This window comes from Monodon monoceros, unplaced genomic scaffold (genome assembly GCF_005190385.1).
Source record: "Monodon monoceros isolate NGI ecotype Baffin Bay Population unplaced genomic scaffold, NGI_Narwhal_1 Super_Scaffold_21, whole genome shotgun sequence".
In the NCBI taxonomy this organism is placed as follows: domain Eukaryota; kingdom Metazoa; phylum Chordata; class Mammalia; order Artiodactyla; family Monodontidae; genus Monodon; species Monodon monoceros.
Window position 1 is genome coordinate 38,917,274 of NW_021703778.1, and position 20,989 is coordinate 38,938,262.

Here is a 20,989-nt window from a genome sequence, read left to right on the forward strand (position 1 = left end):
TCTTTTTTTGCCTCCCCACCGTCTGTTGCAACCCTGCAAAGTCTCGGAGTCGGAGAGCGCGGCTCGCTTCCCGAGCCCCCGGACCCGGCGAGCCGGCGAGCGCAGAGCCGGCCACCATGCCAGGCAGACCGCGCCACTAGGCGCTCCCCGCGGCTCCCACCCAGCGGCGGCGGCGGCGGCGGCCGCGATGGTTTCAGACGCTGAAGGATTTTGCATCTGATCGCACGGCGTTTCAAAGGCAGAGGCCCCCCTCCCCCTTCCCCCCTCCCTCGCCGTCTTTGTTTCCTTCCCCCCCAGCTCTCCCTACTCCCCCCACCCCACCCCCCTCTCCTCTCCTCCTCCTCTTTTTTAGAAGCAGCGATCGGAGATGGATGTCTCTCTTTGCCCAGCCAAGTGTAGTTTCTGGCGGATTTTCTTGCTGGGAAGCGTCTGGCTGGACTATGTGGGTTCCGTGCTGGCTTGCCCTGCAAATTGTGTCTGCAGCAAGACTGAGATCAATTGCCGGCGGCCGGACGATGGGAATCTCTTCCCCCTCCTGGAAGGGCAGGATTCAGGGAACAGCAATGGGAATGCCAGCATCAACATCACGGACATCTCAAGGAATATCACTTCCATGTAAGTCAGGCGGCCGCTCCCCAGCCCGCCTCTCCCCTCGCTCCGCGTCTCCCTCTCGCCCGCCCGCCGACCCGCAGGGCGCGCGTCAGGCTCGCTGGCCCTCCGCCCGCCCCAGCTCGCCGCTGCCCGCTGCCCGCCGCCCGCCGCCCGCCGCCCGCCGCCCGCCGGGCGCGCGTCAGGCTCGCTCTGGCTCGGGAGATGCTCTCGGGCTGCGTATTCCAGGTGACTCCGGCCTTGGCGAGGCGTGATCTGGTGATGCGTGTGTGTGCCTCTCCCGCGAGAGGACCCCAGCCGGCCGGGGCACGCGGGGCCCGGCTCCCGCCCCCGCCCCCAGGCGCTGCGGCTCGTTTCGAGGGTGCGAATCGGGTTCTTTGCCCCCCACTAAATAGCAACAGTTTGGCCACGCTCAAGTGAAATAAAGTAGACGAGGTTCAATTCCCCGGCAACGGCGCCGGCAGCGACAGCGGTAGCGGCGGCAGCGCTTAACCGGGAGGGAAGGTGACAGTTAGGGACTGCTCGCGATCCAGCCCAGAGGTTTAACTGTTTCCTTTTGGAAACAGCAAAACACGCTGTCAAGTAAACAAGTTGGGAGTTGGCTGCTCGCAGGGAGACTTTGGACATGTCGAGGCCGTCATGGACGCCTACCTCTTCCCTTTCCTTCTCGCCCGCCCTCTCCAACCCCATTTTGGGCATTTCCGAGACACCCCCCACCCCCCGCCCTTTCCCACCCTCATCTGCATCTGGGCGCCTACAGATCCTGTTCCTGTTTGAGCTTTGATAACTGTTCCAGTAATTCCGAGTCAGGATGATGAAGGGAGGAGGGAAGGCTTGCGTGTTTTGGGGATGGGGCTTCTTATACGATCGTGCAGATCCCTTTATTTGGAAAATTGAACTCTGACTAGCATTTGCTTGGTTCTGTCCTGGCTGAGTGAGACCTGTGGTGGCCTGCTCTTCCCCCTACCCCCCCCCCACCCCCGTTATTTTTCTTCGGCAGGGATGTGGGTTAGAAGCATGGGCGGAGAGAGCCTGTCCAGATTATCTTCCACTGACCTCAGCCAGGTGACCCCCATCCCATCCTGCCATCCAGAGAAGGGTGTGGATGGCACTGGGAGTGTTCAGGGGGTAGCTCTCACCTGTCTCCCCTCAAGGTCCCCACCCCTTGGAGACCCCTGAAGCGGGTGGGATGCTGAAAAGGGTTGGCACTGAAGTCCTGGCTGGGGTCTGAGGCAGGCATTTGGGCAGACTCAAGAGGGGCTGGATTCTGCCGTGGGTGCTGCCCTCCCAGGCATCAGCTCTCCCTTCACCTCGGCCCCAGTGCGATGGGGCTGTAAAGCCTGGAGGAATTGCAGTCCTGCTCTCTCCGAAGGCCACCAACCCTCTTGGCTTAATGGAGACTCTGCTCGTGTTCTTGCAGCTAACAGTTTGAGGGAAGTGTGCAGCCCAGGAGGTGTCCCTGACTCCTGGCCCAGGAGACAAGCTTGACCCATATCTTGGCTCGACCGTTCACCCCCTCACCACCTTCAGCCCGGCTGGCCTGGGGTGACAAGATAAATAGCCAAGGGTGGGGTGGAGGGGAGGGCAGGAGAAACAGGATGGACCCAATGCAGCTTCTCCCACCTGCAGGCCACAGCATTCCAGCATCCCCAAGGATGCAGCCAGGAGGGTGGGAGTGAGATTGTCAGGGAACCTCTGCCTTGGACGTGCACTGAGGGGTGGGGGTAGGGGTGTGTGTGGGATGGGAGGGGGGAGCCTAGCAGTGGGTCCAGGAGCTCAGGAGCTGGACCTAGGGATTTTCAGGGGATTGGGTGGGCCAGGGGTTGGAGAGACGGCGCCCCAGGTGCCCAGTGCGGGTCTCTGGGAGCTGGTGATCCTCAGCCAGCTTGTTCTCTGTTCCAAGGGTGTGTGTCCCTGTAGGAAGCTGGTGGGAGGCGGGGAGGGTCACAATCACGTAGGCTCTTTATGGCCATGCAGAGGTGTCCCCCCTCTGAAAAGAAAGCTAGGGGAAGCAGTCTGATAAAGAAGAGTTGGGTTGAGCTTTCCAGGCAAAGGGTCCAAGGTGGGGCTGCTGGGAAGGTAATGATGGGAGGGGATGGGGTGGCTTCTTGTCCGCTTTGCCACTGAAGGACCCCAGAGGGGCAGCTGGGGCAGATAATCCGGGAGTAGATTGGGAGTCCCTCTGTGTGTGTCTCCATCCTTGTTTCAGGACTCAGACACTTTGCCAGGAAGTCAGGACTCCTTTCCTTGAATCCACCCCAACACCTAAGAGCCAGGGAACTGGATTCCCACCGGAGCTGTGCTGAGTGGCAGGTGGGGGAGGGTCAGAGGTCATGGGTGGGATGACCCTTCCTCATCCCATCTTCTCCCCAGTGCCCTGTTATATCTATGGCTGGTATTGACAGAACTAGGGAAGGGCCTAGCCTTCTGGTGTGGAGGCAGAGCAGAGAAGGACGGGAGTCCTGCTTGCCCTGGGAAGCAAGTGTCACCATCCCTGTCTTACCTCATGATGGAGGCTCAGGCTACAAAGTAACTTTCCTGGGGGCACATAGCCCCAGCAGTGAGCCAGGCTTAGGCCTTTGTCTGTTGGACCCCAAAACCCAGGTCCCCCACTCTGCAGGGCTACCTATGGACGCGGGCTGGAAGGAGGGGCTTGAGGACAGAGAGGAGCCCTCCAGGTAGGGAGGGGGGGCTTCCTTTAGTGGGACCTGGATGTGGGGCTTCAGTCCAAGCCCGGGCTTTGCTGAAAAGGAATGTGTTCTTTAGATTTCTGATGCTATCAGAGATTTGGAGATCAAGGGGTCCCACAGCTTTCCATCAACCTGAAGCTCTTGATGCTGGTGTATGTCTGGGGGTGCAGCTTGGGCAGACTCTGGGGACCGAGGAAGAGGCTGGGGCAGAAGCTGGAGTTCCAGCGGGCCTAGCTAAGGGAACCTGGGGTGACCACCACCCAGCCACCCTCCTGTTCTCGGGGCTGTGGACTCCTGAGGTCTCTCCTTCAGGTGCTGAACTGATCACCCCTGAGTTTTCAGAGGGACCAGAGATTCCCTGTGGTCCTTCCTCTCAGGGGTGGCATGTGTGGTGGCTCCTGTGTCCCCATCGGAGGGTGCCTTTGATGGGGTAGGTGGCTGCCCCATCAGTATCAGGAGGAAATCCGCTGCAAGGCCTCAGGGCAGAAGTGTGGGTCTCACCTCCGCCCTCCCAAAGTGCTCTCCCTTTTGGCTTCTTTCTGTTCAAGAGGCCGATCCCTCTGCCGTTGGAACTCTTGACACACAGTAACCTTACCTAGAAGGGTCCATGTGCGGCCGCACCCAGCCAGGCTCTGACGTCACAAAGGCAGAAGGGTGGTGGCTGGGAGGGGGGCCCTCTGGCTTCTCTAGGCCAGGCCTGCCTGGGGTTGGGTTGGAGTAGCGCATCCTTGGACTGCTAGAAAGAAAATCCAGGGGGAGAAGATGGCATAGCTGGGCTGGGTGTTCCTGGGCTTGTGAAGACCGTGGGCTCTTGGCTGGGACCCTGAGCTGCCAGCTGGGTCTCCACACGAGCCACCACAGGGTCCCTGGTGTTTACAGCACTCTGGTCCCTTGATTTCCCCTGTCTTCCCTGCAGGCCCTCCCCTGGCTGGGTGAGGGATCATTTGGGGCTTTGGCTGCTGTACTGACTTCCTGATTCTTAGCCTTTCTAAGGGTCAAGGGGAGAGCCAGCCTTGACAATTACCAGTGGGAGCTGGGCTGCAGGCAGGGGTGTGAACCAGGCCCCAAGAACATCATAGGGTTCAATCAGGAGCCCCCCACATTGGGGCTAGGCCTGAGGGAGGGAGGTAGAGATGTGAGGGGCCTTTGAGGTGAGATTTAGAAGGGGAAGTGGTTATAGCCCTGGGGAAAGTGGTACTTCCAGGATAAAAGCTGGGGACCCTGGACTGAAGAGGCCCTGAGATTTTGTATGGAGGCCAGGCTGTTGGTGGGTGGAATCCAGGCCTTCCCTGGAGGACCCTCCCTGGAGCCAGAATCCTCAGCCCAGGTCAGTCTTCCGAGGCACAGCCCGAAGCCCAGGGCATCAGCTCTGCAGCTCCAGGGGACCTGAGCACATGATGGGTTTGGGTAAAACCAGCCCAGCCCGGCCCTAGCTCTGAGAGTTCTTGGCCTGGCTACTGAGGGCTGAGCATGCAGCCTGGGAGTCAGCCCAGCATCCTGCAAGAGGCTGACCACTCTCCTGTGGAGCGGAAGTGGAAAGAATGGCTGTGAAGAGGGACGGGCCTGACATCCGCTCCCCTGGGCAGCTCTCCATCCTTGCCTTACCTGTCCCTGGTGGCTGACTCCTTCTCTCTGACTGTAGGGGTGGACAAAGGCCTCCCTTGGGCTGGCCTTTGCCAGTATTGTGGCATCTCTGCTGCTGCCTGGGCTGGGGTCCCCATGTAGAGGGCTGCGTTCAGTGGACTGTACTGGGATCACAGACACCATCTCCAGCCTCCCTTTGGGGCCTCCAATTGGCCATTGGCAGGGTAGGATTAGAGAAAGGGATGAGACACATGAGTCCCACACCTGGATTTACCCTTTATCCTCTGTGAGCCACGGTAGAAGACTTTCTACCGTGTAGAAAGTAGTAGTCTTTCTGAGCCTGGTAGTCTTTCTGAGCCTGGAAATTCAACTGTGAATTGAGGCCATGGAGCAGTGTCCTTTCCAGCTCAGACATATGCCATCCCGGGGCCCAGGGAACATCCCCAAGGAGGTTCTGCTAGGCCACTTCTAAGGGCACCATCCCTGGGCTTGGTGCTGACCCTTGTGATGCCACCCAGAGGAAGACAGCAGGTGCTCCCTCGCTGGCCATTTTCCCTTCGTTCCTTCCCCTTCCACCTCTAGAGGACTCTGGGCCACCCAGTTTGGAGTCCACTGTCCAAACCAAGTGCCACCCCTAGCAAGAATGCGCCGAGGCCTGCAGCCTCCCATTAGAGGCTGGACACCCAGCTTCGTGGCCCGCCCCCATGCCCCCCCGTGTTCCGTGAGCTCAAGGCAGGGAGATGTCCTTCTGCAGAGTTTCAGCTCATTGCCAGAGCAGGGGCCTCTGCTGGGTGTGAGAAGAAAACGTTAGAGCTTCTATTTCAAGTTATTCTTGTTGAGAAGAGGGAATATTTAATGTTTAATATATGAATCGAAGAAGTATAAGCATATAATTTAATAAATAGGAGTGTTTGGGGGTTACGAGATGAATTTTTATTGCTAAAGCATGCATAAGCAAAAAAGCTTGGTGCGCAATGTTGTCGTGGCTGGAAGGGCCTGGGCTTGAGAGGGAGCCGGGTTGACAGTAGGAGGGGTGGTCCTGAAGCCCCTGGGTCTCCTTCTTGGCTCTGTTCCCAGGAGGGGTTGATGAATTGGGAGTAGGGGCAGGGGCATGTGAGGAGGGAGCAGGCTGGGTGGCAGAGGGGATCAGGATTCCTAAGCACCCCTAGTCCCAGGGCCAGGCCAGTTCTCAAAAGACAGTCCCTAGTAGCCCTTTGGGTCCTGCCCTTTGTCCCTTGTAGCACATCCTTCACCTCCATGAATCCCTCCCCCCCCAAATTCATTTCTTCCTGCTCTCCAGTTTACAGTTATTGTGTTTATTATTTTTTAAATTAATTAATTTTTGGCTGCGTTGGATTTTCATTGCTGTGCGCAGGCTTTCTCTAGTTGCAGCGAGCGGGGGCTACTCTTTGTTGTGGTGCGCGGGCTTCTCATTGCGGTGGCTTCTCTTTGTTGCGGAGCACGGGCTCTAGGCACATGGGCTCAGTAGTTGTGGCTCGTGGGCTCTAGAGCGCAGGCTCAGTAGTTGTGTCACACGGGCTTAGTTGCTCCGCGGCATGTGGGATCTCCCCGGACCAGGGCTCGAACCTGTGACCCCTGCGTTGGCAGGCGGATTCTTAACCACTGTGCCACCAGGGAAGTCCCTGTTGTGTTTATTTTTTGCCACAGCTACTTGAAGTACCTAAGCAGGGATTATTAGCCCCATTGTCCTGATTAACAAAACAAACAAAATAAAGAACAGAAATTGAATCCCAGTGGTTGAGTGTCTCACAAAAGGAAAGATCCAGAAGGGTCTTGAGGCTCCTCCTCTGATGCTCCCTTCGTGGCCGCTCTGGTGTCCTGGACTCCATTCTCTCCCCGGCGGTAACCCTGTAGCTGGATACCCTCTGGCTGTTGGGAACGGAGAAGCAGACTATCTTCATCCAGAAAGTTCCTTCTCTCCCAAGGGGCAGCGCTATGAGAGCGGCCCATCCATGAGGGCCTTGTGGAGGGCAGCTGAGTGGCCTGGTGGTTGGGTCTAAGCGTGGCCTGAGTGGAGGCTGGACTCGGTCCCCCAGATCTATCGATGAGCAACTGAGCCCTCAGCTCAAGTCGTCTGTCATCCCCTGAGCCTTGCTGGCCTCCACTTTGGGAAACCTAAACACTCCTGGGGGCCGGGCATGCTGGCAGCTCCTCTTTGAGGGACTGGATGTCAGACCATCAGGAATGAAGACTCCAGATTCTCAGTGCCCAGTGGAACTCCCATGAGGATCCTCAGATTTCTGCCTACTACCTCCGAGGACAGGGCTCCCCGGAATTCAGAGTTGGAAGGGACCCCTGCAGTCAGCTCCTCCCTCACCTTACCTGCGAGGGTCCCAGGAGAGGCGCAGAGAGAGGCGGGGACTTAGGGGTCCTCGGGCTGCTGGAGGACATCCCTGCCCAGATGGCAGCACTGCCTTCTCCTACTCAGCCGTGGCACCCTTTCTGGGCACTCTGTCAAAGCCAGAGCCTCGCCCACGACTGTGTCTCCCTCTGGGGCAGTGATTCCAAATCTGGGGTCCCCAGAGGCAGCAACTATGCAAGGCTGGCAGCCCCAGGGCTCTTCGCAGCCTGCAGCCCATGCCAATTAAAACTGCTCTTGGCGAGGGCTCTGCTGAGCTCTATTTACACACAGGGCTCAGGGATCTGTGGGTGCAGCCAGTTTGGAGCCTGTCCTTTCTAACTTCACTTCTGCCCCTGTTCCCCTATCTGGCTTGTCCCATCGTAAGTGTCCCCCGTCTGGGTGGTGGAAGATTCAGGATTCTGTCCCCAGACAGAATCATCCAGCAGGGAGAGGAACCTGTCCCCAGCAGCTCCTCCAGACCTGGCCTTTTCCTAGCTTTGGACAAACCCCTTCCCTCCTCTGGGCCTCAGTTGCCTTCTCTGTGAGATGAGGATAATAATAACAACTACCTTTTAGCAGCACTCTGAGGGTCAGTGGCCTGTGTCATGCCGCGTAAAGAGAAAGCTGTCGATACATGATAACTCATGGCAGCTAGCGTTTACTGAGCACTTACTATGTTCCAGACACTGTTCCAAGCACTTTGGAGGTAATATAACCCATTACGGCCTCACACCAACCCAAGGAGATAAGTACTATTATTCGTCCCATTTTACAGATGGGGAAAATGAGTCCAGAGATGGAATGTGACTTGCTTCATTTCACGAAGCCAATCAGAGGAGTCTGACATTTAATGTTAAGCTCCATTGCCTATACTCTCGCTATATTCTTATGCATGTGGATATATACTGCTATACATACACATTCACGAATCTATGACCATCAAGATAAATTAATAATAAAAGAGTAGACATGAAGGTCTAGGAGGATCCCTTATTTTATAACATTCCAGTTCCCTAGCTGAGAATTCCCCTGGCTGGGATTGGAGAGGAAGGCAGATGAGACAGTGGTGGGTCTGGTGTTGGCCAAGCAGCCCTGGCCAGCACTGTCAAAGCCAGGCTCTAATGATGGGGAGGCTTGGGGAGGCCTCCCATGAGGCTCATCCCAACCAAGCCCTCTCCCCAGGCCTTGTTGACCACCCCATAGCATCCTGGTTTCTGAGGTCAGGTCAGCTCCCCCAGGAGACCAGGTGCCAGCTGAGGCTGACGAGTATTCAGGAAGCTGGCGGCTGGGCCCCAGCCAGCTCCACTCTGGGCTGAGACACGGTCAGCAGGACTGTGTCCCCAATTGCCCATGGCCAGAGAGAGCCTAGATGGGAGAATAGAGGGCAGGTTGGCTTCTCCCAGCTTGAGTTTTGGAGTTCCAAGGCTGCCACTGGATGCAGAGCAGAAGGGGGATGTCTGATGTGCCCACCTAGAGCTGGAAGCTCTTTCCTGGAGGGTGAATTCTAGTTCTTCCTGGCCCTTCTCTTCCCTCCTCCTCAAATGAGCAGCCTTTACTCCTCTCAACCCTTCCTCTTTGCTCCATCTCTCTTCCCCCCTTGCTCAGGGAAGCTCCATCTGTCTCTCCATAGGGATGAGCATGGGGGATGGCTACAGCTGTCCCTGCAGAGAGAGCTGGGGTACCCAGCAAAGTGCTACGATTGCAGGGCAGGAATTTGTGGAAACACACCATTTTGCTGCTTTTTGGCTGGAAGAGTTCACCACATCCTAGAGCCTCTCTGGCCTTGGTTTCCCCTTCTGGGATTTGGGGTCACCTCTGGGAATTGGAGTTTATCTCCCTCTCAGGGTCACTGTCAGATCAGGGTGATCACATACTCCATGGGCTCCTCAAGCGGTAGGGCACCATGTTGCTTATTTACATTTCTAGACGTCTGAGAGTGTTTTTGAGTTAGGAAAAAGATCAAGACTTTGAACCATAAATCATCTGACCTGGAAAGGGGCTCAGAAATAATTGGGGCCAAACCCAGTTTTACAGAGAAGGAACCCAAGGCTCCAGAGAGGTGAATGGACTTGACTCAATCACCCAGCGAGTTCCTGGCACAGTGGGACCAGAACGCCTCCGAGGCCGCCTCCCCTGCTGGTGTGGCTCTCATCCTCCCGCCCTCTGCAAGCCTCTGCTCTGGGCCTGAGGGATCTGGGCTCTTCCAGAGGCAGGGAAAGGAGCCCTTAGCCTCCTGCAAACAGAGAAGGAGCAATCTTAGATGCGCAGTCCTAATCTGGGCTGCTTCCCGCGGTAAAGTGGGCTGTGTGCGCGCATCTGGAGGCGTCTTTGCGCACCCACAATTGCATCTCTTCTGTGTTCCACGCACATCACGACTGAGGTCTCTCGTAAACAAGCCCTGAAGCCTTTGGCTTCCTGCCTACAAAGATCGTCTGCGTCTAGACTCCTGGTGACCACCAGAGGGCAGTGCTGCGCACGAGACCGACCGAGGCTGGTGGTGGCTGCCTTTCCTGGGAGCTGGGGATGCGGCTCCAGTGTGGTGAGATATGCACCGGCTGACCTGGCTTTCAGAGCCTTTTTTGAGCCAGGGCTGAGCAGGGAGGTCAGCTCTCCCCTAGGCTGGGCCTCTCGCAGCCCTCATCATGGGGTCCTGCCTCCATCATGTCTGCAGCCCAGACATGTGAGTCTCCTGCACCTGAGCTTCCCAGGAGGTGGCTGGGAGAGTGCCCTGGGTGACCAGAAGTGGGCTGGAGTGCTCTCCTTCCCACCAAGTTTGTCTCAGCAGCAGCAGGAGGGGTCAGTGCATCTACACGAGGTTTCATGGAGATGAATGAATGGGACATTGTTCCTGCCCAGGAATATGTCTTGATGGGGACACAGAGAAGTTGACAGACAGCTACACTGCAGAGTTAGTGTCATGGGAGCTTTATGAACTCCCTCAGGCCATTTGATATGGCGGTCCAAGTGTGGAGGCATCTCTCCCCTGTCTCTCCCCGCTGCCCCCGACCCCAGCCATGCCAAGCTTGGTAATTACTTAGACACCAAGTAGCTGCTCAGGAAGCACGGGGTCCTGATATTTACCAGACATGAGAGCTTGGTGCTGTCTCTCAACCTCTCTAGACCACCTCTGTTCTCAGAGACACCCATCTAAATTGATGGGTATCAAAGTGCCGTGCAAACCAGGGTCCTGGGACCTGCCTGGACTGGCTAGTTTTGACTGTTTCCTTTCTGTGCATGCTTTGAGCTCTTCTCTGGCTGTTCCAAGCTGTCTCGTATTTGAGCAGGTGCTGTCTTGTTCTTTGCACTAGTTGGTTCATGAAGGAGCCTTGTCCCACTAACACAGCTGTTCGTTTTGGAGACGGGATCTCCCTCTTTTTTAGTGGGTCCTGAGCTCTCAGATCTGGGGCCTGCAGCCCTGCCCTGAGGGCCATCCCATGGCCGTTGGACCCAGGGCTGCAGGTGGGACCCTCTCTGTTGTGGTCAGTCTTTTCCCACCTACTTATTTCTGATACTTTTTTGAGGCTGATCCCTGAAGAACAGGGATGAACATAACATTTATGGCCGTCCTACTAGGCTGGAGATCATTTGCGTAGACAACCTTGCTAATGGATGGCACCTGCTAAATGAAGCTTGAGTTCACAACTCTGCCTCTTCCCAGCTGTGTGACCCTGGGCTGGATACTTTTTTGATTTCCATTTCCTCATCAGAAATAATACTGATAATACTGGGTTATTTTTAAGATTTTGATGAGAACGTGCACTCCAGTCTGTGTGCGTAAAAGTCTTAATGCTTGTCTCCCCCTCTCGTTTTCTTCCTCTTCTCATTACCACTCTCCAGAACATCATTCCCACAGGTGTGGTTACTTTTTATGACCCTCATCTGTTCTTCCCGAGTCCAGCCTCTCCTACTTCCAGCTCATCCTCCACATCTTGACAGATTAATCTTTTAAACCAAGGGCTTCCATTAGAACTATTCCTGGGCCCCAAGACTTTCAATGGTTCTTTTGCCTCAAAGGCAACCCAGTGTCATAGGAAGAATAGTGGCTTCTTTGGCCAGATAACCTTCAGTTTAAATCCTGGCTCTGCCCCTGTATGAGCTTAGGCAAGTTACTTAACCTCTGTGATCTTCTGTCTCTTCATCTGAAAAACTGGGCTAACTAGATCCGTCTTCCTAGAGTAGCTTTGAGGATTAAATGAGATTATAGTAAGTGCCTGGCATATGATGGGTGCACAGAGGCCAAACTGGCAAATGGTACAATAGGAGTCTCTCAGAGGTGAAGGGCAGGGGCGTTTCTGGGTCCTTGAAGAGTGGGATGAGAGGGGAGCTAGGACCTCCCCTAGGGCCAGAGCTCAGGGAGGCAACAGAAGGACTAACATGGTGTGTATTTGGAAAAGGTGACAAAGTGGCTGAGGCACATGTCTGCCCAAGAACAGGGAGATTGTAATGGATGGTTGCTACTGATAGCCTCAGCTGGGAAACCAAGTGGCAGTGTCCAGGCAGAGCCTTCCTGCTGCCCACCTCCCCAACTCCCCAGCCTTGGGAGTTGGGATGCCAGGAACCTGCATGCAGGGTGACTCAGGAGCACCCAGCCCCTTGCAGGTGTTGCTCCATGTGGTTTTACTGCTGTTCTTGCTCTATGTAGCTTCCCACTCACTGGATGATTCTCTTCCGGCTATTGTAATTGACTAGGGCTTTCAGCTACAGATGGGGCTCCAGGACCAGCCCTGGGAGAAAGAATGGATGAGTCCAGTGGGAAGGGGGTGACTGCTCAGTCCCTCCAATCCACCTTGAAGAGCCTCCCATGCGCATTCATTCCAGTACTATGATCAGCCACAAGAGGGCACTAGACCATGATTTCTGCAGGAAGGGAGGTGCTATTTATCCTGCCCTATTATGATTGTGCCTTTGAACAAAGCTGCACGTGGTTTTCTCCCAGCACCTCCCAGGGTCATGGCAAACCAACCCGATTTAACCAGAACCCATAGCACAGAGTCTGATAACTCAAGGGAGGCTAAAGTATGTTGTGAAAAGGTCATGGAATTTGACGTCAAACTCGGGTTCCAATTCTTGCCCTCCTCCTTGCTTGTTTTTTTTGAACTTTGAGTAAATTGCTTAATTTCTCAGGGTCTCATTTTCTTCACCTGCAAAGTCAGGTGTTGTTGGGAGGTGTTGCTGTGATGATTAGTTTATATGATGTGTGGAAAGTGTCTGGAACATGATGAATAGATACTCCATGATGGACCATCTGTCTCTTTCTGGAGGAAGGATGGAATTAGGACACAGTGCAGGGGGTATGTATGGGATCCTGTTGGCCTGGTAGGATCATTTTACTTCCCAAGGAGCCCGCTATGGTTCTAGTTCACTGGGGACAGCAGTGACACCAAGTGGCCAGAATGGAGAACAGCAGTGTATTCTGATCTGGTGGGGTGGCCATGGTGGGCATTGCCGAGGCAGATGAGACTGACTCAGCGCCAGGCTTCAGAGGATCCGTCAGATGAATTTCTCTCCCCTTCAAGTGTGAGCAGCTAGAGATGATTCTCTGAGGACACGAGTGTGATGATGGCCATTGGGAGTGTTTGTTGCTGGGCCAATGGCATGAGGCCACAGCTGCAGAACACACCTGTGCACCTGACTGACTTCATTGTAGCCAACCAATCCCGGCATCTAACAGCCAGACCCTTTCTGGTATTTTCCTTGGGTATTACTCTTCTTGAGATTCTTTAATCCCCAGCCTATCTGGTTGGCCTCAGCCATGAGACTCGAGATCTCTGAGGCTCAGTGTGTTTATCTGGAAAACGGCGAGGGGAGGGGAGGGCTGGTTGACAGGAAGGGCTCTTCCAGTGTAGATTTGAGTGTGAGACGTCATTTCATATTCTTTACTCAGTGTGTGTGTGTGGGGGGGGTGGGATCACATAGGAAGGAATTACTTTAGGCTCTACTGGTGCAGAAACTCCAGCCCAGAGAAGGGAGGGGCCTTCCCCCAGCAGAGGCGTGGCTCTGGGGCTGGAATTGGGGTGCCTCTGGCTCCTTATCTTCTGTAGCTTCTTTATGATCCACCTGAGATCCTGGAGGGGGCCTTGGCAGACGTGCCAGGCTCAGGAAGTTATTTAATATCAGCTTTGCTCCAGATTGCGTTTCTGACTTCTTGCCACCTCTTAAGTGGCAGTCATTTTAACAAGTGTGGCTATAAGACACCAAGTGGGAAATAACACGATAGATGGGGAGGGGGGAGGGGCGTGGAGGAGGGGTGTAGTTCTATACCCTTGGCAGAAACCTTGTCTTTGAGGCCCTTGTAGGAGCTAGGGCCCCTCGAAGCCCCTGGCAGTGAAGGGGAGGGCGTGGAAAGAAGTGCCTGGCTCCTAGGGCATGTGGCCTATGGCTGAAGTGTTCCCTGCTCCGTGGGAGGGCCCTTTGTCTTCTGGGAGCCCCCGGCTTCTGTCCCTGAGGCAGGAGTTGAAGGGGAGGCCTTGTATTCCATTTGTTTTCAAAGGATTGTCTTCCAAGTGCGTAACAGACTGCTAACGGGGGCCTGAAGCTGGCGGTGTGTTCCTCCCACGATGGATGCTGAGCTGCGTCTGGCCGCCTGCCTCATTGCCTGTCCAGGCCTGTCCCAGCATCTGGACTATTGGGGAAGGATGGCCAGGGGCACTAGCTGGGCTGGCCGGGTCCTTCTCTCTGCAGCACAGGGAGAGGAGGGGATCAACCCTCTTCTGTCCCAGCTCTTGGCTCCAGCCATGTGCTAGGGATGGTGCTAACCCTTGGGACACGACGCTGCAAAAATAAAAGGCCATAGTCCCTCCCTCCCTCTTGGAGTTTAGAGTCGAGTTGGGGTGGCCAGTATTATTAGCCAAGACATCTACAGCTGGAAGAGCTGTCTCAAGAGAAGCAGGGGCAGAATTTTAGAAAATGTTATCTAATGGGAAATTGAAAGAAAAATGTATAGATATGAAAATAGGGCTTTCCTGAGGAGGAGAGGGTGCAGTTTTTTCTAAATGGAGATTTAAAAATTCTAGATTTACCTGCTTTCGAGTTCATCTGATTGGAAATAGTAGAGCTGGTTGTCAGGGTGTGGTCCTGGCCGGCCGTGACCTTGACTCACCGTCCTGCTGCTGGTCCACAGAGGCCCCATGGTACCTTAGCAGATGCAGCATATCGAAGGCAAGAGAGGACAATTGTGTTTCGTCTCTTGTCACTTTCCAATTATAAGAGACAAAGATTTGGGGGCTGGTGGCTTATGGGGAAGGTGACCCCGGGCAGCCCGGAGGAGGGAGCAGTGAGACGGGAAGGGAGAAACCCAAGGAACAGCGGGTTCCAGGTTCCAGAAGATGTCACCGAGTCTCTTCAAGGCACTCGCTCGTTTCCCTATTTCTGCATTTATTCAGCATGTTTATTTGAGAGCCTCTGTTGGGCCGGCCCTTTTGGTGAGAGCTGGGAAAACATCAACCAGGCAGACAGATGGATCTGTGTTCTGCCCATAGTTACAGGACGTGTAAGGTCAAGCCCCTCTCTTTTGCCACCTGGAATCTACCTCCAGGCTATGCGGGAGGTGGGCTGGGGTGCCAAAGGTGCAGCCAGATTCCCTGGGTCCCCCAGGCCAAGTTCCTGGGACAAAGTTCCGTCAGAGGGTGACTTGGCGGGGGGTGGTGGTGGGGGACGGCGGTCAGCCTTCCTCCGCCATGTGATGGGGGGGTGAGCACCCGGGCGGGCAAGCGAAGACTGGCTGCACGTGCTGGTCCAGGGCTGGGCCTGGCTTCCCTCTCCCAGCAGCCAGCAGACCCTCTGTCTAGCCCTCTGGGGGACTGCCCCTGCCCTGGCTGCGACCGAGACAGGCCTACCCTCCCTCTTTGCAGTTCAGAGCAGCGCCCTGGGACCTGGGGCAGCCATGGTGGAGGAGGAGCAACCTTATCCGTCCCTGACCCTCGTGCAGGCGTCATTATCCAGGGTCACGTCCTGTCTCCATGGAAATGACTGGTCACTCTTCCCTGCTTCCCATCCTGCCGCCCCCGGTCCTGGGCCGCAAGCTGTGTCCCCACCCAGGTGACTTGCCTGTTACCTGGACTCTGATCAGGCACCTGGCCTTGAGGCTCCACCCTGTTACCTTCCCAGGTACCAGTCCTCACCTTCCCCGGGTGGGTCGCTGGCCAGAGAGGGTGGCTCAGCCAGCATCTTAGCCCAGGGGAGGCTCCCTGGAGCTGCACCCACACGCCCTGGGTGGCGTCAGGCTCCTGGATGTTTTTGTTTTCTCTCTGCGCGCTGTGTCAGAGGCAGGGACTGTGTTTTATCCTGTAGCCAGCACTTCACAGGGACTCCATAGAGACCTGCTGAATAGGAGGGGCTGATTTCTACCAGCATATCTCGCACACCTACCGCAGAACCCAGCTTGGGGACAGTGCATGCACCTGCCCGGAGTGCCGGGCACCTTGTTCTCATGGCTCCCACGCCTCTGTGGGCCTTGGCTTTGCCTTCAGTGGGGCAGCTGCTGAGGGAATCTTCTAGGGAACCTTAACTCATCATGGGGATGACAGACGCTGTGCTGTGACCGGGTCCCACGTGCTGTTCTCAGAATAGTCTTATTTTTTTTAATTTATTTTTTATTGCAGTAGAGTTGATTTACAATGTTGTGTTAATTTTTGCTGTACAGCAGAGTGACTCAGTTATACACACATATGCATCCTCTTTTATATAGGACAGTCTGATTTTAACCATCCTTCATTCTCAGCACAACCCAATGAGGCAGGGACCATTAGCATCCTCATGTTAACGGTGGGGAAACTGAGCACAGAGAGGCTACAACACTTGTCCTGGGTCATGCAACCAGGAAGTGGCAGACATGGGGTTTGAATCAGCAGGTCTGCTCCAGAGCCCCTGCTCACGCAACCGCCCCGTGTCACAGATGCTCTCAGGTCCTGCCCCCCGCCCTGTAACCTGTCATCTCTGCTTCTAGTCCTGGGTCCAGCGCCCTCCCACAGCTCCCACAGGGCACGATGGGTTCTGTGCTATTCTGTTTTTGACACTGATAGTGAGAAGGAGGGAGGGGCAGAAGGGGTCCTGGGACCCAGTGGGGTTTGGCATCCCTGAATTTCGTGGGCACAGGTATTTTTGGCCACATCCTGAGAACGTCCTCTAAGTGAGGACACCGGGGCAGGACGGAGTGACCTGTGGGGTCTGTCCTGTCACTGCCACCAACCTACTGGGTGATTCTGGGCAAGGCACTGGCCATCTCTGACCCTCCGTTTTCTTACATTTTAAATCAGGGGCCTGACCAGGTGATCTTTGAGGCCTCTTCTGGCCCTGACCTGTCATACGTCTAACGTGGTGGTTGCGGACGGGGTGGAAGGTTGGAGGGCGCTGAGGCTGCAGGAGGATGTCTCTGGGGGTGGAGCCTGTGTGGGGGGAGCGGTGTGGGATCAGACCCTGGTGGTCCTCCTACTTGCGTGCGTCCCCTTCATCGGGAGGCCTGGCTAAAGCACAGATTGCTGGACCCCAGCCCAGAGTTTCCGACTCCGATCTGTAGATCTGTGGTGGGGCCTGAGGATGCCATTTCTAGTGAGCACCCAGGTGAGGCAGATGCTGCTAATCCCGGGACCACACTTCGAGCATGACGGTCGCGTTGGCAGCTCTCCAGCTCTACTCCCTGAAGTGAGGCCAGAGGTGGCGTGGTATTCTGCGTAAGACTTTTATGAAGTTTCCCAGGCTACAAAACGTTTGAACGCCCGCATTCCTGAAGAACACTACCTGCTCCCCAGCACGTTCTGACAGCGCTCGCCCAGGTGCTGAGTTCTCTCTCCGTTTCCCTTTTATCTCTTCTCTCTACACCCCCCAAAAAGATGCCTGGCTCTGTCCTGACCTTGGCCTCCACTAACCTTTCCCCACAGGGCTGGACTTGACCGAACGTGCTCTGACCTATGTCATCTGATATGCAGTTGAGAAATGAAAGCACAGCTGGTTTTGAGAATGCCCTCCAAGACTCAAAGTTGATTTTAAAAAACTATTTGGGTGGCAGGGACATAATTCGGTAACTGCAGCTCAAGAAACTTTGTTGGGTCCTAATTGGTCCCGGCGTAAAATTCAGCCTTCAGTGATCGTGTTCTGGCTGCAACATCTCTCTGGAGTCTTGCCTCCCATGATCCCCACCATGGGAACCCTCTGCCCCAGCCAAACTCATCTAGTTGGACTATTATGGGTAAATCCACTCTGCACCTTCACGCACAGGGCTTTTTGTGAACAAACACTTTCATTTCTTTTGGGTCTGTCCCCAGGAGTAGAATTCCTGGATTGTATGATATTTAACTTTCCAAGACACTGACAGATCTGTTTCCAAAGTGGTTGCACCAGTTTACACAATAGGGCTGCTTTTGATGAATCTGGGTTAGGATAGACACACGTGCATGACTCATCGAAACAGGTGCTATTGTATCTTTGTCTTGCAGATGAAGAAATTGAGGGGGACAGGGGTGGCAAGGTCACCCAGCTGGTAGGTGGCAGAGCTGGGCTCCTGTCTGACTCAGAGCCTGTGGGGTTTCTGTTGTGACACGCTGCTGCTTGCAGGAGGGGGGCTGAAGCAGGCAGAAAAATCAGGGTGCTGTTCCTGGGGGCACCTTCTGGTGTCTGCAGCCCAAGGATGTTCCTGGTGCTCTCAGAGCGCCCTTTTTCTCTCTGACACTGTGAAACCAGGGCCAGGGGGTGCATTTGGTGCTCTCTGGCCTGGGGTTGGCCTCTTTTCTTTGTGTTCTCCATCACTCTAGTCATGTGGCCCCTCTCAGGGCCCTGGGCTGGGTCCTGTGTACAATGGACAGATAAAGGCCAGACCACAGCTCTGGTTCCACATCTCCGTCCCGAAATGATGTAACCGAAAGGCCTGCTTGCTGAGTGCTCAGACCTGGCGTATGGGGGAGCCCCAGCCCAGCGCGTGTCCACTAACTCCTTCTCAGTCTGAGGTGGGTGCTGAGTGCAGGGCTGTGGCATCAGCCTGCCTGGTCCTGCCCTCAGAGCCCTAAATGAGTGGCAGGTGGTGACACAAACAAGCTTCATTCCTTCACGTTGGTGATGCCGTGATGCACAAGACAGATAAAGTTTCTGGCCTGGAAATTCAGTGGGCAGGGGCCATCAGTGTTTGATATCTGGCACTCAGATAATGTCAGAGAGCCACAAGTCCTAGGAAGGAACCAAGCGGAGAGATGTGATGGGAAGCCTGACCGGGAGGTGGAAGGTGGGGACTTCTCCTGGCAGGGGGCGGGCTCCAGGAGGAGATCGCAGCCCAGCTCTTATCTGAAGAATGAGCAAGAGGCAGAACTTCGGGAATATCCCCGAAGGTAGAATTTTCTGGCAAGCACAGCACTTTTGAGTTGGGAATGGACTAGATGTTGTTGACATGGAAAGGAGGCTGGAGGAGCGTAGGGGGCGATGGACTGGAGTAAGCAAGGGGGAGGGATGAGGCCGGTGAGGTCAGAGAGATCTACAGGCCATGGGAAGGGGATTCAATTTTAATCTGAGTGAAATAGGAGGCTCTGGAAGGCTTTTCCTTTTAAACAGGAGATGATTCAATTTATATCTTAAATGGGTGCAGTAAATGTGTTGGAGAAATCTCACTGGCTTATAGGATCCTCTAGCTGGGGCACGCGGAGGAGGTCCCTAGAGGAAGGGACTGCTAAGTTGAAACCTGAAGGGTGAATTAGCCCCATGGTGGGGAGCACAAGCCATGGATGCTACTCTGGGGAGAGGGAACAACATGAAGAAGGCCCTGGAAGCAAGGGAACCTTTAAAGAGCTTGAGGACGTTCATTCTGGCTGGAGAGGTAGGGAGGGGCCAGGCCAGGCCAGAATGAGGGAGGTGGGCTTCTCCTCGGGACAGTTGTGAGCTTGTTGAGGATTGGGGTCCCGTCTTGATTATCCTTTTTTTTTCTTTTGAAAAATTTTTTTTATTAAAAAAGTTTCTTTTTGGTTTTTTTTGATGTGGACCATTTTTAAAGTCTTTATTGAATTTGTTACAGTATTGCTTCTGTTTCATGTTTTTTTTTGTTTTTTTGGCCCCGAGGCACGTGGGATCTTAGCTTCCCAAGCAGGGATCGAACCCACACCCCCTGCATTGGAAGGGGAAGTCTTAACCCCTGGAGCTCCAGGGAAGTCCCTTGATTATCTTTTTCTTTCCAGTGCTCAGCATCTGCCTGGCTAGATCAACGCTGGGCAACACGTGAATGAATGAATGAATGAATGAGGGGACCTGGAGGGGGTGGGACTTTTTTTTTTTGCGGTACGCGGGCCTCTCACTGCTGTGGCCTCTCCCGTTGCGGAGCACAGGCCCCGGACGCACAGGCTCAGCGGCCATGGCTCACGGGCCCAGCTGCTCCGCGGCACGTGGGATCTTCCCGGACCGGGGCACGAACCTGTGTCCCCTGCATCGGCAGGCGGACTCTCAACCACTGCGCCACCAGGGAAGCCCCGGGGTGGGACTTTTTGAAGGTCAGGGGAGCTGAGAGGGAGCCTTGGGTTTTGAGAGGAGCAGATGCGGGTTGGACGGGGTTGGAGCCCATCACACGTTGATGCTAAGTCCAGGCTGCCAAGGGGCAGTGATCCTGGACCTCATCCACCAGCACGTCAGTAGCCCACGAGGAAGGCCCGGTCCCGCCTGGAAGGCCCTGAGGTGTGCGGTGGCGGGAAGGAGCTCCGACTGAGGAATGCCACTTGCTAAAATGTATTTGTTTATTCAGAGATTTAATTAACATGTTTAAATATTAAAGAGTAAACAACGTGTGTCTAGTGGGACTCAACACTTACCAACAGGAGTGCTGACTTATTTAATTATTTGTGCTTTCTAGGCCCTAAGGGTCATGTTTCCAGCTTTGTTCAAGGGAGGCCTTGTTTCTCCCAGGACGAGGCAGGGAAGTGGGCTGAGCAGGGCTTGAGGGCTGGAGTGAGGGAGGAGCAGGGGGTGGGGAAGGAAGAGGGGGGAGGAGAGAAAGGAGGGAGGGGGAGGAGGGGGGAGGAGGGGAGTTTTGTGAAAAGGTGGAGCTGTCCAGGCCAAAGAAACCAAGATGCTGGATTCGGTGGTTTGTGCCGAGGGATGAGAGAGAGTTCTGAGTTTCAGGACAGTGAATTAGGGAGTCTTTGAGGGAATCTCTATGTCTGGGGGTTTGGAGGGTCTTGGGGTTTCCTCTGTTTTTGTGTGCTGACGTTTGCTGGGGGGCAGCTTCTCACAGCGATGCCTAAAGGGCCTGGCAGCCCAGATGGGAGCAGCCCTTAGTTGGTTGCCTTTGCTGGGAGGGACAGAACCAGGCAGGTGATAAGACCCCAGCTGCCACAGCAGGTGGAACTCTGAAACCAGAGGTGTTTTACAAGTGATCTGCATTATAGTATCTCTGCAAATGAAGTCCTGGATGCTGAGAGATTACTGGAGGTTATTTATTGGCAATGCGCTCTGCGGTTTTAATTTTTTCTTTTTACTTATTCAGGCTTTAGCTACAGAGGAAAATAGCCTGAGGTGGCTCCGAAATAGAGTCTCTCTGCCCCATTAACTTATTCAGTGAGTTTAATGGTCCTTTTTCCCCTCAGCCTTGAGCCATCATTAAAAGGCAGAGATTTATAAAAGCAAAGACACTGAGCTTTAGTCAAACTTCCACTCTGGGCCGGGGGAAGGGCAGGGGTTGGGGGGAAAGGGCAGGGGTGGGGGCAGCCGAGCACCCCCTGGGCCCCTTCGCTGTGGGTGCTGCCCATGAGTGAGGAGTGGGTCCTAATCCTCAGACAGAAAC

At 54.9% G+C, this 20,989-nt stretch overlaps 1 protein-coding gene across 5 annotated transcripts in view; it reads left to right on the top strand.

The window, feature by feature from the left end:
* Positions 1 to 366: 366 nt before the first annotated feature.
* NTRK3 (neurotrophic receptor tyrosine kinase 3) overlaps positions 367 to 20,989 on the top strand; it is a 283,681-nt gene continuing 263,058 nt past the window's right edge. For all 5 annotated transcript variants that reach the window (XR_003795813.1, XR_003795812.1, XM_029237146.1 and 2 more), the window contains exon 1: positions 367 to 615. Coding sequence is in view for 3 of the 5 variants with exons in the window: in XM_029237146.1 (XP_029092979.1) it covers positions 368 to 615 (248 nt within the window). In the remaining 2 variants the exon portion in view is untranslated. The remainder of the gene's footprint in view (positions 616 to 20,989) is intronic.